At 35.9% G+C, this 12,993-nt stretch overlaps 1 protein-coding gene across 2 annotated transcripts in view; it reads left to right on the plus strand.

The window, feature by feature from the left end:
• Window positions 1–3,864: 3,864 nt before the first annotated feature.
• LOC133633801 (cytochrome P450 3A40) overlaps window positions 3,865–12,993 on the plus strand; it is a 33,904-nt gene continuing 24,775 nt past the window's right edge. The window contains exons 1-2 of one of the 2 annotated variants that reach the window (XM_062026510.1): window positions 3,865–4,016; window positions 10,133–10,226. In XM_062026510.1, the coding sequence (XP_061882494.1) occupies window positions 3,946–4,016; window positions 10,133–10,226 (165 nt within the window). In that variant the 5' untranslated portion in view covers window positions 3,865–3,945. The remainder of the gene's footprint in view (window positions 4,017–10,132; window positions 10,227–12,993) is intronic. The other variant, XM_062026511.1, reaches the window with a different exon arrangement.

The raw sequence follows: 12,993 nt of genomic DNA on the forward strand, positions 1-12,993 counted from the left end.
GTATTATTATTATTAATTAATTTATTTATTTTTTCCTTTGAACATGCCCACATCCTTAACCACTGTCTCAGTGGATGAGAGTACAGAGTCTGGTGGCTCATGACAATATAATCCTTTACCCAAATTATCTATGCCTACCAAGCAATCACAGACTGGTATGCATCAGTGTTCAAATTCAATACCAATGCTTGATACGATACTTCATTTCATTTTCATTTTTTTAATTTATCTCCTTCATTGATGTGCATCTTTGATCGATAGACAATTATACCACAATTATTTAATTATACATTTACACACCAATGCCTGAGAAGGAGCAGGATGAAGAAAAATCTTATATTTTTCTGCCCCCTTCAACATAATACGTAGTCTTACTTAATGATATCATATAAACCAACAATTACATCCAAATATAACGAAAACAAACAAAAAAAACACAAGTGCAAAACTTCATGAAGTACAAACCGAACAAAAAAAACAAAATAAGTAATATACACCTCACGGGATGATACAAAACAAATACAAAACCAGGCAAAAAATAAGTAAAATAATAAATATAAAGCAAAATGTAAACACTTATGGCTGTCCATATGATCTTATTGTTCTGTCTTTATATATTTTTTTCAATTGGAATATATTTTTACAATCTTTTATCTCATTGTAAAGAGAATTCCATAGTTGAACCCCCACCACTGATATACACATTTGTTTTAAAGTTGTCCTTGAATACTGATGTTGGAAATTACCTTTTCTTCTATGCTCTTCATTCTCACAAGTGATGACAAACATTTTTTGTAAATCTGCTGGTAATGTTTAACTTTTAGCCTTAAACATGACACATAATGTCTGTAACTTTACTAGCTCCTGTAATTTCAATAAACCCGAATTAATAAATAATATGTTAGTGTGTTCTAAGTAATCTACTTTATGAATAATCCGTATAGCTCTTTTCTGTAGTTGATACAGAGAAAGTTGCGTTGCACAAGGAATACAATTTGAAACGTCATTATACAACTAGACATGCTGAGGAGTACGCAAAATACCAGGGAGATGAGAGAGTGAACCGGGTTGCAAATTTTAAAACCAGTCTACTGAGGCAACAAGATTTGGTCAAGAAAGCAAGCGAAAAGAGCGATGCAGCAGTCAAAGCTAGCTACGTGGTGAGTGAGATGGTTGCTAGGGCGGGAAAGCCATTCAAAGAAGGTGAATTCATTAAAAAGTACAAAAGTTTTCTTGCGGCCCAGCCTCACCCAGTTTCTGCATCCAGTGGCCCCCAGGTAAATTGAGTTTGAGACCCCTGATCTAGCTGGTTTATCTTGCTTTAAGAGCATCTACATGCACAACAGTAATGCATTTATGCATGAATTTGTTCAGGAAATTTTGTCTATGCAAGTAGATCTATTTTTATTATGTTTAACAGTGATATGGATCTACTGCTGTTAAAGTACTAGACATTTATTGTGGTTTTTATTTTATTATTATTTCAGACTGCTATTACCAGTGTGTAACAATACTGAATATCAACCTGGAACAATACAGATTTCAGTACACCATCTTCATCGTGTCGTGACGAGTACACCAGCTTTTTTAGTTGTACTATACCTCTCCATCACAAACTAGACACCTTCATAACAATATGTACAATAAACACACTGCAAGTATATATTTAATGTAGTAACAGACACCTTCATATATATATATATGTATATATATATATATATATATATATATATATATATATATATATATATATATATATATATATATATATATATATATATACACACACACTACCGTTCAAAAGTTTGGGGTCACCCAAACAATTTTGTGGAATAGCCTTCATTTCTAAGAACAAGAATAGACTGTCGAGTTTCAGATGAACGTTCTTTTTTTCTGGCCATTTTAAACGTTTAATTGACCCCACAAATGTGATGCTCCAGAAACTCAATTTGCTCAAAGGAAGGTTAAGTTTTGTAGCTTCTGTAACGAGCTAAACTGTTTTCAGATGTGTGAACATGATTGCACAAGGGTTTTCTAATCATCAATTAGCCTTCTGAGCCAATGAGCAAACACATTGTACCATTAGAACACTGGAGTGATAGTTGCTGGAAATGGGCCTCTATACACCTATGTAGATATTGCACCAAAATCCAGACATTTGCAGCTAGAATAGTCATTTACCACATTAGCAATGTATAGAGTGTGTTTCTTTAAAGTTAAGACTAGTTTAAAGTTATCTTCATTGAAAAATAAGGACATTTTAATGTGACCCCAAACTTTTGAACGGTAGTGTATATATATATAATGTAGTAACAGACACCTTCATAACAATATGTAATATGTACAATATACACACTGCAAGTATATATATAATGTAGTAACAGAAACCTTCATAACAATATGTAATATGTACAATATACACACTGCAAGTATATATATATATATATATATATATATATATATATATATATATATATATATATATATATATATATATATATATATACATATATATATATAAATATATATATAATGTAGTAACAGAGACTTTCATAACAACAAGTGAAATGTTTTATATACATATGTTCAATATTTACTGTATTATGGTCATTGTATGCATTAATCACAAATTTTTTGTAGAAAGGGACAAACTACCTACAGGGCAGTGTGTTTTCCATGATTGTGGGGACAAAAGCAAGCCTAAATAAACAAACACATGTTCAAAAACAGGACAGCACGGTGGCAGAGGGGTTAGTGCATCTGCCTCACAATACAAAGGTCCTGAGTAGTCCTGAGTTCTCTCTGTGTGGAGTTTGCATGTTCTCCCCGTGACTGCGTGGGTTCCCTCCGGGTACTCCGGCTTCCTCCCACCTCCAAAGACATGCACCTGGGGATAGGTTGATTGGCAACACCAAATGGGCCCTATGTGAGTGTGAATGTTGTCTGTCTATCTGTGTTGGCCCTGCGATGAGGTGGCGACTTGTCCAGGGTGTACCCTGCCTTCCGCCCGATTGTAGATGAGATAGGCTCCAGCGCCCCCGCGACCCCAAAGGGAATAAGCGGTAGAAAATGGATGGATGGATGTTAAAATACAGGCCCAGAAATCTGCAACCCGCAACTCACAGACGTTCTACCTTTTGTAGAATAGGACAAACTCCCTACCTGCGCACTAGTGTTCTTGCTTTATCGTGGGGACAGAAAGCAAGCCCAAATAAACAACCACATGTTAAAAAAACAGGCCACAAAAGAGTGCATGTATAGGCCTCTCCCACCTTCAAAAACATGCACCTGGGGATAGGCCCCTCCCACCTCCAAAGGTATATATATATACAGAGAGAGAGAGCTAAACAGGCTGTATACATACATATATATACATATATATATATACAGCCTGTTTAGCTCTCTCTCTCTCTCTCTCTATATATATATATATATATATATATATATATATATATATATACATTTCAATCGAGTTAATGTATATTTGTACCTTACAAAAATTCCAAGAAGTACTAAGTTTAAAAAAACAAAACATGCCGTTAGCCACATGCTAATAACATTAGCTCCTGCCTGTGTTGTATTCTGATAAGGCTCCCTTGTGTCACAGTTCATCGCACTTCCTTTGCCTGCGTCTTTCAGCGTTCATTTACGTCCAGTAGCGTTAAACATGTGATCATGTTTTGTGTTGGAAGGCGACACAGCGGTGCAAAGTACATGAAGGCACACGCCCGCCATTCCGCCATGTTGAACACCCTTCGCGCCGCCCTAAGGTTACGTCATCATCATCGAGAAAAGCCGCCTGTGCCAGCCAATGACGGACGAGCTTTCATGCCGGCCCCCGTCTATGCTGTCCCCTGATTGGTTGACCTCCCCACCCTGACACCTGCCTACAAAAAGGTCTGCGCCAAGCGACGCGCGCACCACTTCAGCCTGAGAGGATCCAAGATGGTTCCGAGCTTGGACTTTTCGACATGGACTTGGACCCTCCTGGCGGTCCTCGTCACGCTCTTCATAGTGTAAGTACAACACTAAGTACACACTGTAGAACCAAGTTATTAGTGTCTTATGTGGCTTTATTGTAACAACACACAGGAGCAACAGTCAGGTGTTTGTTCTTCTGCCGTAAACAGCAATGTTGTGACACTTTTAAACAGGGCAATACTGCCATCTAGCGTACATGCATATTTGACACACACTTTTGGTGTACTTTCTCATTTCCTTTGCTCGCCAGTACTTTCAGACATCGTAATGTCCATCTGGTGTTTTATACTTGGTGTGTCCCCAAATAAATCCCTGTCTGCTTTTTACCAATATGGGACTTGTCCATCCAGACAGAAAGTCTGTATGGGCCGCAGCGGTGGTCAGTTGTAATACACTTTTCCACCACTTGTGGCAGTAATGCCAATATCAAACAAACAGTCCGGAGCTAAAGTCATGGAGAAATTTCGTAAGTGCAAAAAATATGACTAAAGTGGTGAAAGCTGTATCTTCATTTGCACTTAAATTTTAATTTAGTTTATTCAAGAAACATAAATATGTATACCATACCATACCATTCCAACTTTATTTATAAAGCCCTTTTAAAAACAGTTGAAAAACAAAGGGCTGTACACCACAAAGAAATAGACACTAAAAAATAACATTTAAAACAGAAATAAAAATACACATTGAAAAAGCAAATGCAAATTACCCTAAGAACAATTTGTTAGATAAAAAACAGTTTAAAAGTTAAAAACAGTTAAAAAAGTTAAAAGCTAAAACCAGTTTAAAGTCTTGTGCTGGATTAAAAGCCAGTGAATAAAAATGGGTTTTAAGGAGGGTCTTAAAAATAGGGAGAAGAGGCCTGTCTCACATGGAGAGGGAGATCGTTCCAGAGTTTGGGACCAGCAACAGAAAAGGTTCTGTCCCCTCTGAGCTTGCGCTGTATGAGTAAATAAGCTACAATATATATATATATATATATATATATATATATATATATATATATATATATATATATATATATATATATATATATATATATATATATATATATATATATATTGCACTGCGTAATTGTGTGTAAAGTTATTGTCCATCAGTTTTAGGAGTTCCTAACTCTGCAGTATATTTGATTAGTCTTAGAGCATCAATGCAGTCATAGAGAAATTTCTTAAGCGCAAAAATTATGACTAAAGTGGTGAAAGCTGTATCTTCATTTGCACTTAAATTTTGATTTAATTTATTTAAGAGACATATAAATATGTATGATTAAATATGCTAGAACACACACACACACACACACACACACACATATATATATATATATATATATATATATATATATATATATATATATATATATATATATATATATATATATATATATATATATATATATATATATATATATATATATATATTGCACTGCATAATTTTGTGTAAAGTTATTGTTCATCAGTTTTGTCGACCTTCTAACTCTGCAGTATATTTGATTAGTCTTAGAGCGTCAATGCAGTCATAGAGAATAAAGTCATAGAGAAATTTCTTAAGCGCAAAAAATATGACTAAAGTGGTAAAAGCTGTATCTTCATTTACACTTAAATTTGGATTTAGTTTATTTAAGAAACATATACATATGTATGAGTAAATATATATATATATATACACTACCGTTCAAAAGTTTGGGGTCACACAAACAATTTTGTGGAATAGCCTTCATTTCTAAGAACAAGAATAGACTGTCGAGTTTCAGATGAAAGTTCTCTTTTTCTGGCCAATTTGAGCGTTTAATTGACCCCACAAATGTGATGCTCCAGAAACTCAATCTGCTCAAACGAAGGTCAGTTTTGTAGCTTCTGTAACGAGCTAAACTGTTTTCAGATGTGTGAACATGATTGCACAAGGGTTTTCTAATCATCAATTAGCCTTCTGAGCCAATGAGCAAACACATTGTACCATTAGAACACTGGAGTGATAGTTGCTGGAAATGGGCCTCTATACACCTATGTAGATATTGCACCAAAATCCAGACATTTGCAGCTAGAATAGTCATTTACCACTTTAGCAATGTATAGAGTGTATTTCTTTAAAGTTAAGACTAGTTTAAAGTTATCTTCATTGAAAAGTACAGTGCTTTTCCTTCAAAAATAAGGACATTTCAATGTCACCCCAAACTTTTGAACGGTAGTGTGTATTAATATATATATATATATATATATATATATATATATATATATATATATATATATATATATATATATATATATATATATATATATATATATATATATATATATATATATATATATATATATATATATATGTTTATTTATATATATTGCACTGCATAATTGTGTGTAAAGTTATTGTTCATCAGTTTTTACGAGTTCCTAACTCTGATTGATTGATTGATTAAAACTTTTATTAGTAGATTGCACAGTACAGTACATATTCTGTACAATTGACCACTAAATGGTAACACCCGAATAACTTTTTCAACTTGTTTAAGTCGGGGTCCACGTTATCAATTCATGGTAAGTCTGCAGTGTATTTGATTAGTCTTTATTGTCAGTCTGACCGAAGCCTTAATAATATTTTTAGTGACTAACACCTGGTTTCATGTCATTTTGCAAGGTTTATCCTGTTAAACTATACGTAGAGGAAATATAAGTATGAAACACCATTAAAACCAAGAGTAAGATTACGAATTCAGTGATAATATTTGAGTGGGCCCTGGGCCCCTCTGTACTGGAGAAGTTGGGCCCCGAGGTCAAAAAAGGTTAAGAACCCCTGTACTAACAGGTGCCATTTTGGGGTTCTTATGCTGCGTGCACCTTAATGATACCAGTATGTTGAAGCACGGTGCTATACGTACGACTACGGTAGCCCTAATGCTCCGCGTTCCCTTGAGCAGTTCTACCAAAGGCGTACTAACACTTTTTGACAGACGTTTTCATTGAGACTGCTCCATATTCTCTCTTGGTTGCTAACTTCGAGGTACTTGCTAGCATCATTCCTTAAACAGGCGTCAACCTGCAGTCCACACGTATCTTTTGTGTGACTACCATCTACTGGTCACACTTATCACTACACTTGGTACTAAATACAATTGCTTGGATGTTGGTAACTAGAATTCATCTGTACATTAAGCGCACTGTTGATTTTTGAGGAAATTAATAATGAGTCCCTTCTTCTTCATTGGTATTTATATTTGTAATCAGCCTGACCTAAGCCTTGACAATAATCTTTGTGATTAATATGGTTTCATAGCATAAGACAAGCTTGTTAGCCTGTTCAATTTGTGAGTATGTTAGATGTAATTATTGATGACAATATAGAGTAAGATTATTAATTCAGCGTGTCAGTGTAGTGGAAAAGTTGGGCCCCGAGGTCCAAAAGGTTGAGAACCCCTGATGTAAAAGATGGTCACTTCATCATAGAACACGGAACACGAGCAAGAGTCCTGAGTGGCATTTTACTGAAGTCATGTGTGAAGCAGCTGAGTTGTTTTGGTCTTATAAATCCAGATCGGATTTTAGAATTTCGAACAAATCGATGACAAAAAGTCAAGGTGAGCGGTATTTTATCGGAGCCATCGCACTCTCAGCCCGGCTCGCCTCACAGCTGTGTGCTCTTGGCCCTACTTTTTAATCCAGTACAATATTTTACAATATTGTTTACAATGTTTGAGTGTTTTCCATGCTTGTGTAGACATCTCCTTTCTGCCTTCATAGCTGAGGGGATTATAATCATTTGAAATAGGATTTTCTCCTGCTCCTTATTTTCCATAGGCCATAAAAAGTGTCAATAATTACCCATGTCGACCGATATGAGGCACTTATATTGAGAAAGTTTTCAGCCATGTTGCCCTGCCCAAGACTCCAAAGCTGACCTTTCAGATAAACCGTGAGTTTGTGTGTGACAAGGGACAACACCCAGCAGGCACAATACATTAAAACAACATTAAGAACTTGGTGAATTAGGTCCTGACGTTGAGCAACTCACACATAACGTTGAAACAACATGCTTTTTGACGACGTTTATTCAATGTTGGGTTCTGACGTTGATTTGACCATTGAATTTTGGTCGTTTCCCAACCAATATTCTACAACACAAATACAACATAGACACAACATCTTTTTGACAATGGTTAATCAGTTTGTGACGTTGATTTGACCTTGGAAATTTGGTCATTTTCCAACCAATATTTTACAATACAAATACAACGATGAAACAACATGCTTTTTGACGACGTGTATTCAATGTTAGGTTCTGACGTTGATTTAACCATTGAATTTTGGTCATTTCCCAACCAATATTCTACACCACAAATACAACATAGACACAACATCTTTTTGACAACGGTTAATCAATGTCAGGTTGTGACGTTGATTTGACCATTGAAGTTTGGTCATTTCCCAACCAATATTCTACAACACAAATACAACGATGAAACAACATGCTTTTTGACGACGTTTATTCAATGTTAGGTTCTGACGATGATTTAACCATTGAATTTTGGTCATTTTCCAACCAATATTCTACAACATAGACACAACATCTTTTTGACAACAGTTAATCAATGTCAGGTTCTGATATTGATTTGACCTTGGAAATTTGGTAATTCTCCAACCAATATTCTACAACACAAATACAACATAGACACAACATGCTTTTTGACTACGTTTAATCCATGTTAGGTTCTGACGTTGATTTGACCGTTGAATTTTGGTCATTTCCCAACCAATATTCTACTGTAGTAGAATTTCTGACCTTTGAACTATATTTCGTGTCTATTAAGAATGTCTGCTCATTTCATTTCTCTTGTATTCTATACAATTGAATAGACCAGATGTAGGACAAAGTTCAATATGAAGTCGTGCCGACCAGTCTAAAAAATATTTTGATTGTCTAAGCGTGACTAAGGGATTCAAGGATGTTGCAAAACAAACATGTCGAAAACAATGGGACCTTGGGGCATGGGGAAACAGATAAAAATGGCCAGGAGACCAGGACTCTGGGAGATTGCTTGATTCGTGTGTCCTCCGGAGGACGTCTGTTTGTTTGCATGGACAAAACAATCCAACTTATGCACTTTTGACTATGGGTAAATAAACCTTTTGTACTAAACTCACTTTTGTTGCTGTTTAAGCTTCGGACAATCCACTACACTGCAACACAAATACAACGATGAAACAACATGCTTTTTAACAATGTTTAATCAATGTCAGGTTCTGGCGTTGATTTGACCTTGGAAGTTTGGTAATTTTCCCAACCAATATTCTACAACACAAATATAACGATGAAACAACATGCTTTTTGACGACGCGAGGTCAATGTTAGGTTCTGACGTTGATTTAACCATTGAATTTTGGTCATTTCCCAACCAATATTCTACGACACAGACACAACATCTTTTTGACAACGGTTAATCAATGTCAGGTTGTGACGTCGATTTGACCTTGGAAATTTGGTCATTTCCCAACCAATATTCTACAACACAAATACAACATAGACACAACATGCTTTTTGACAACGTTTATTCAACGTTGATTTGACCGTTGAATTTCGGTCATTTCCCAACCAATATTCTACAACACAAATACAACGTTGAAACAACATGGTTTTGACAACGTTTAATCAATGTCGGGTTGTGACGTTGATTTAACCATTGAATTTTGGGCATTTTCTAACTAATATTCTACAACACAAATACAACGATGAAACAACATGCTTTTTGACGACGTTTATTCAACGTCAGGTTGTGACGGTGATTTGATGATTTAAATTTGGTCATTTCCCAACCGACTACGTTGATCCAATGTTAGACATCAACAAGGTCTCAATTTACAAACACAACTATTTTGTAACGTTGTTTCAAAAGTCCGTTTTTAAAGGACGTATAATCAATGTTGTATCAATGTCTTGTGCCTGAGGAGACCTCCCATTGATGGAACCAAGTTGACACTCTTTCATCGCACATGTGGTTATTTCCTTCTTCTCCTTGGTGTCATAGTTGGGGTCATTTGTCCTCAAAAGACCAATATTTACTGTCCATGTGGTTTTTAACGTCTTCCTGTGTTTGTGTATGTTGTCGGCATTGACGCTGATTTGCCTTCGTGACATTTTCTCCTGCGCTTGTTTCCCACAGTTACATCTACTGGCCCTACAAGACCTTCTACACATTAGGCGTCCCGGGTCCCAAACCCATTCCCTTCTTTGGGACCATGCTGGCCTACAGAAAGGTTGGTCATTAGCCAATAAAATACCTTTTGATTTATCATACCATATTTCACACATCTCACTGTAATTGTGTTTGTCGTCGCACACTTCTTCAAACACTAAGATAAGTCAATAAATACATATTCAAATTAGTTAAGTTTTGTCAATATACAGTATATTACAAATGAAGGTCATTTTTTTAATGTCTTTTTCTGAGAGACAAGCTAAAAAAACAAGATGTTTAGGCACGGTTACAGATCTACAGATCTCTCCAAGGGCATCATCAGAGGGAGAATTCCTGGGGCCTCTGCTATCTTGTGGCTTAAAAGGCTTGACTCAGCGGGGGGTGTATATTGTAGCGTCCCGGAAGAGTTAGTGCTTCAAGGGGTTCTGGGTATTTGTTCTGTTGTGTTTATGTTGTGTTACGGTGCGGATGTTCTCCCGAAATGTGTTTGTCATTCTTGTTGGGTGTGGGTTCGCAGTGTGGCGCATATTTGTAACAGTGTTAAAGTTGTTTATACGGCCACCCTCAGTGTGACCTGTATGGCTGTTGACCAAGTATGATGTGCATTCACCTGTGTGTGTGAAAAGCCGTAGATATTATGTGATCAGGCCGGCACGCAAATATTGTTGTCTGGGTGGAATTCGGCAGAAATTCGGGAGAATGGTTGCCCCGGGAGATTTTCAGGAGGGGCACTGAAATTCGGGAGTCTCCCGGGGAAATCGTGAGGGTTGGCAAGTATGACTGGGAGACGCAACTGCTCTGTACTTCTCCCTACGTTCATGTAACACTCCGTACAGCGGCGTTTTAAAAAGTCCTAAATCTTACTTTTTGAAACAGATACCGATAATTTCCAATATTACATTTTAAAGCATTTATAGGCCGATAATATCGGCAGTCCGATATTATCGGACATCTCTACATATGAGCCTTGACATAATGATGATGAATATGTGAATAGGCGGGCATTTATTCACTCTTTTATTGTTGATAATTGTTGCACGGCCATTTATGTCGTGGGAGACATGAATGCCGATATTTCTGATAATGCTTCCTCCTTTGCCAAGCACATGATCAAGATGTGTGAAGACAATCATCTGGTACTATCTAGCCAGGTGCTTCTACCGGCGGACAGCTTCACTTATTACAGTGAAGCCCACCGAACAACGAGCCGGCTTGATCATCTGATTTGTACTGCAGATGCTCATGCAACACCTGGGTCTATGAAAGTACTGTATGAGGCTACCACGACTGATAATTTCCCTGTTTTAGATCACGCTCGACACTGGCAGTCTACCTGAGATAATGATGGAGGACAATAGCGCAAGGGAGGCCAAGATAAACTGGTCTAACCTCTCCTCAGAGGATGTGTTATCGTATTGTGGGAGATCAGATGAACTCTTGAGCAAAATACATTTACCTATGCATGCCATTCTGTGTTCCAATGTCATCTTTCACTGTGATGACCTCTGTGAAATGTACAATTGCACTGTGTATGCTTTACTAGAGCCCAGCTGACCTCTACTCACTCATTTTAGTAAAGCTAAAAACACCAAGCCTGGGTGGAACAGGTATGTAGCTGGCCCACATGCAGAGGCTAAGGCGGCCTATAAGGCCTGGGTTATTGCTGGTAGACCTTAGACCCTTAGGGACCTGTTCTTGAGCATAAAAAGCCTCACCAATACTCTATACCAGGGGTCACCAACCTTTTTGAAACCAAGAGCTACTTCTTGGGTACTGATTAATGTGAAGGGCTACCAGTTTGATACACACTTAAATAAATTGCCAGAAATAGCCAATTTGCTCAATTTACCTTTAACTCTATATTATTATTAATAATTAATGATATTTACACTTAATTGAACGGTTTAAAAGAGGAGAAAACACGAAAAAAATGACAATTAAATTTTGAAACATAGTTTATCTTCAATTTCGACTCTTTAAAATTCAAAATTCAACCGAAAAAAAGAAGAGTAAAACTAGCTAATTCGAATCTTTTTGAAAAAATTTAAAAAATAATTTATGGAACATCATTAGTAATTTTTCCTGATTAAGATTAATTTTAGAAATTTGATGACATGTTTTAAATAGGTTAAACTTTGTTAAAATATATAACAAATTGGACGAAGCTATATTTCTAACAAAGACTAATCATTATTTCTTGTAGATTTTCCAGAACAAAAATTTTAAAAGAAATTCAAAAGACTTTGAAATAAGATTTAAATTTGATTCTACAGATTTTCTAGATTTGCCAGAATAATTTATTTGAATTTTAATCATAATAAGTTTGAAGAAATATTTCACAAATATTCTTCGTCGAAAAAACAGAAGCTAAAATGAAGAATTAAATTAAAATGTATTTATTATTCTTTATAATAATAATAAAAAAAATACTTGAACATTGATTTAAATTGTCAGGAAAGAAGAGGAAGGAATTTAAAAGGTAAAAAGGTATATGTGTTTAAAAATCCTAAAAATAATTTTTAAGGTTGTATTTTTTCTCTAAAATTGTCTTTCTGAAAGTTATAAGAAGCAAAGTAAAAAAAAAATCATGTATTTATTTAAACAAGTGAAGACCAAGTCTTTAAATATTTTCTTGGATTTTCAAATTCTATTTGAGTTTTGTCTCTCTTAGAATTAAAAATGTCGAGCAAAGCGAGACCAGCTTGCTAGTAAATAAATACAATTTAAAAAAATAGAGGCAGCTCACTGGTAAGTGCTGCTATTTGAGCTATTTTTAGAACAGGCCAGCGGGCTACTCATCTGGTCCTTACGGGCTACCTGGTGCC

This window comes from Entelurus aequoreus, linkage group LG18 (assembly GCF_033978785.1).
Source record: "Entelurus aequoreus isolate RoL-2023_Sb linkage group LG18, RoL_Eaeq_v1.1, whole genome shotgun sequence".
Lineage (NCBI taxonomy): Eukaryota > Metazoa > Chordata > Actinopteri > Syngnathiformes > Syngnathidae > Entelurus > Entelurus aequoreus.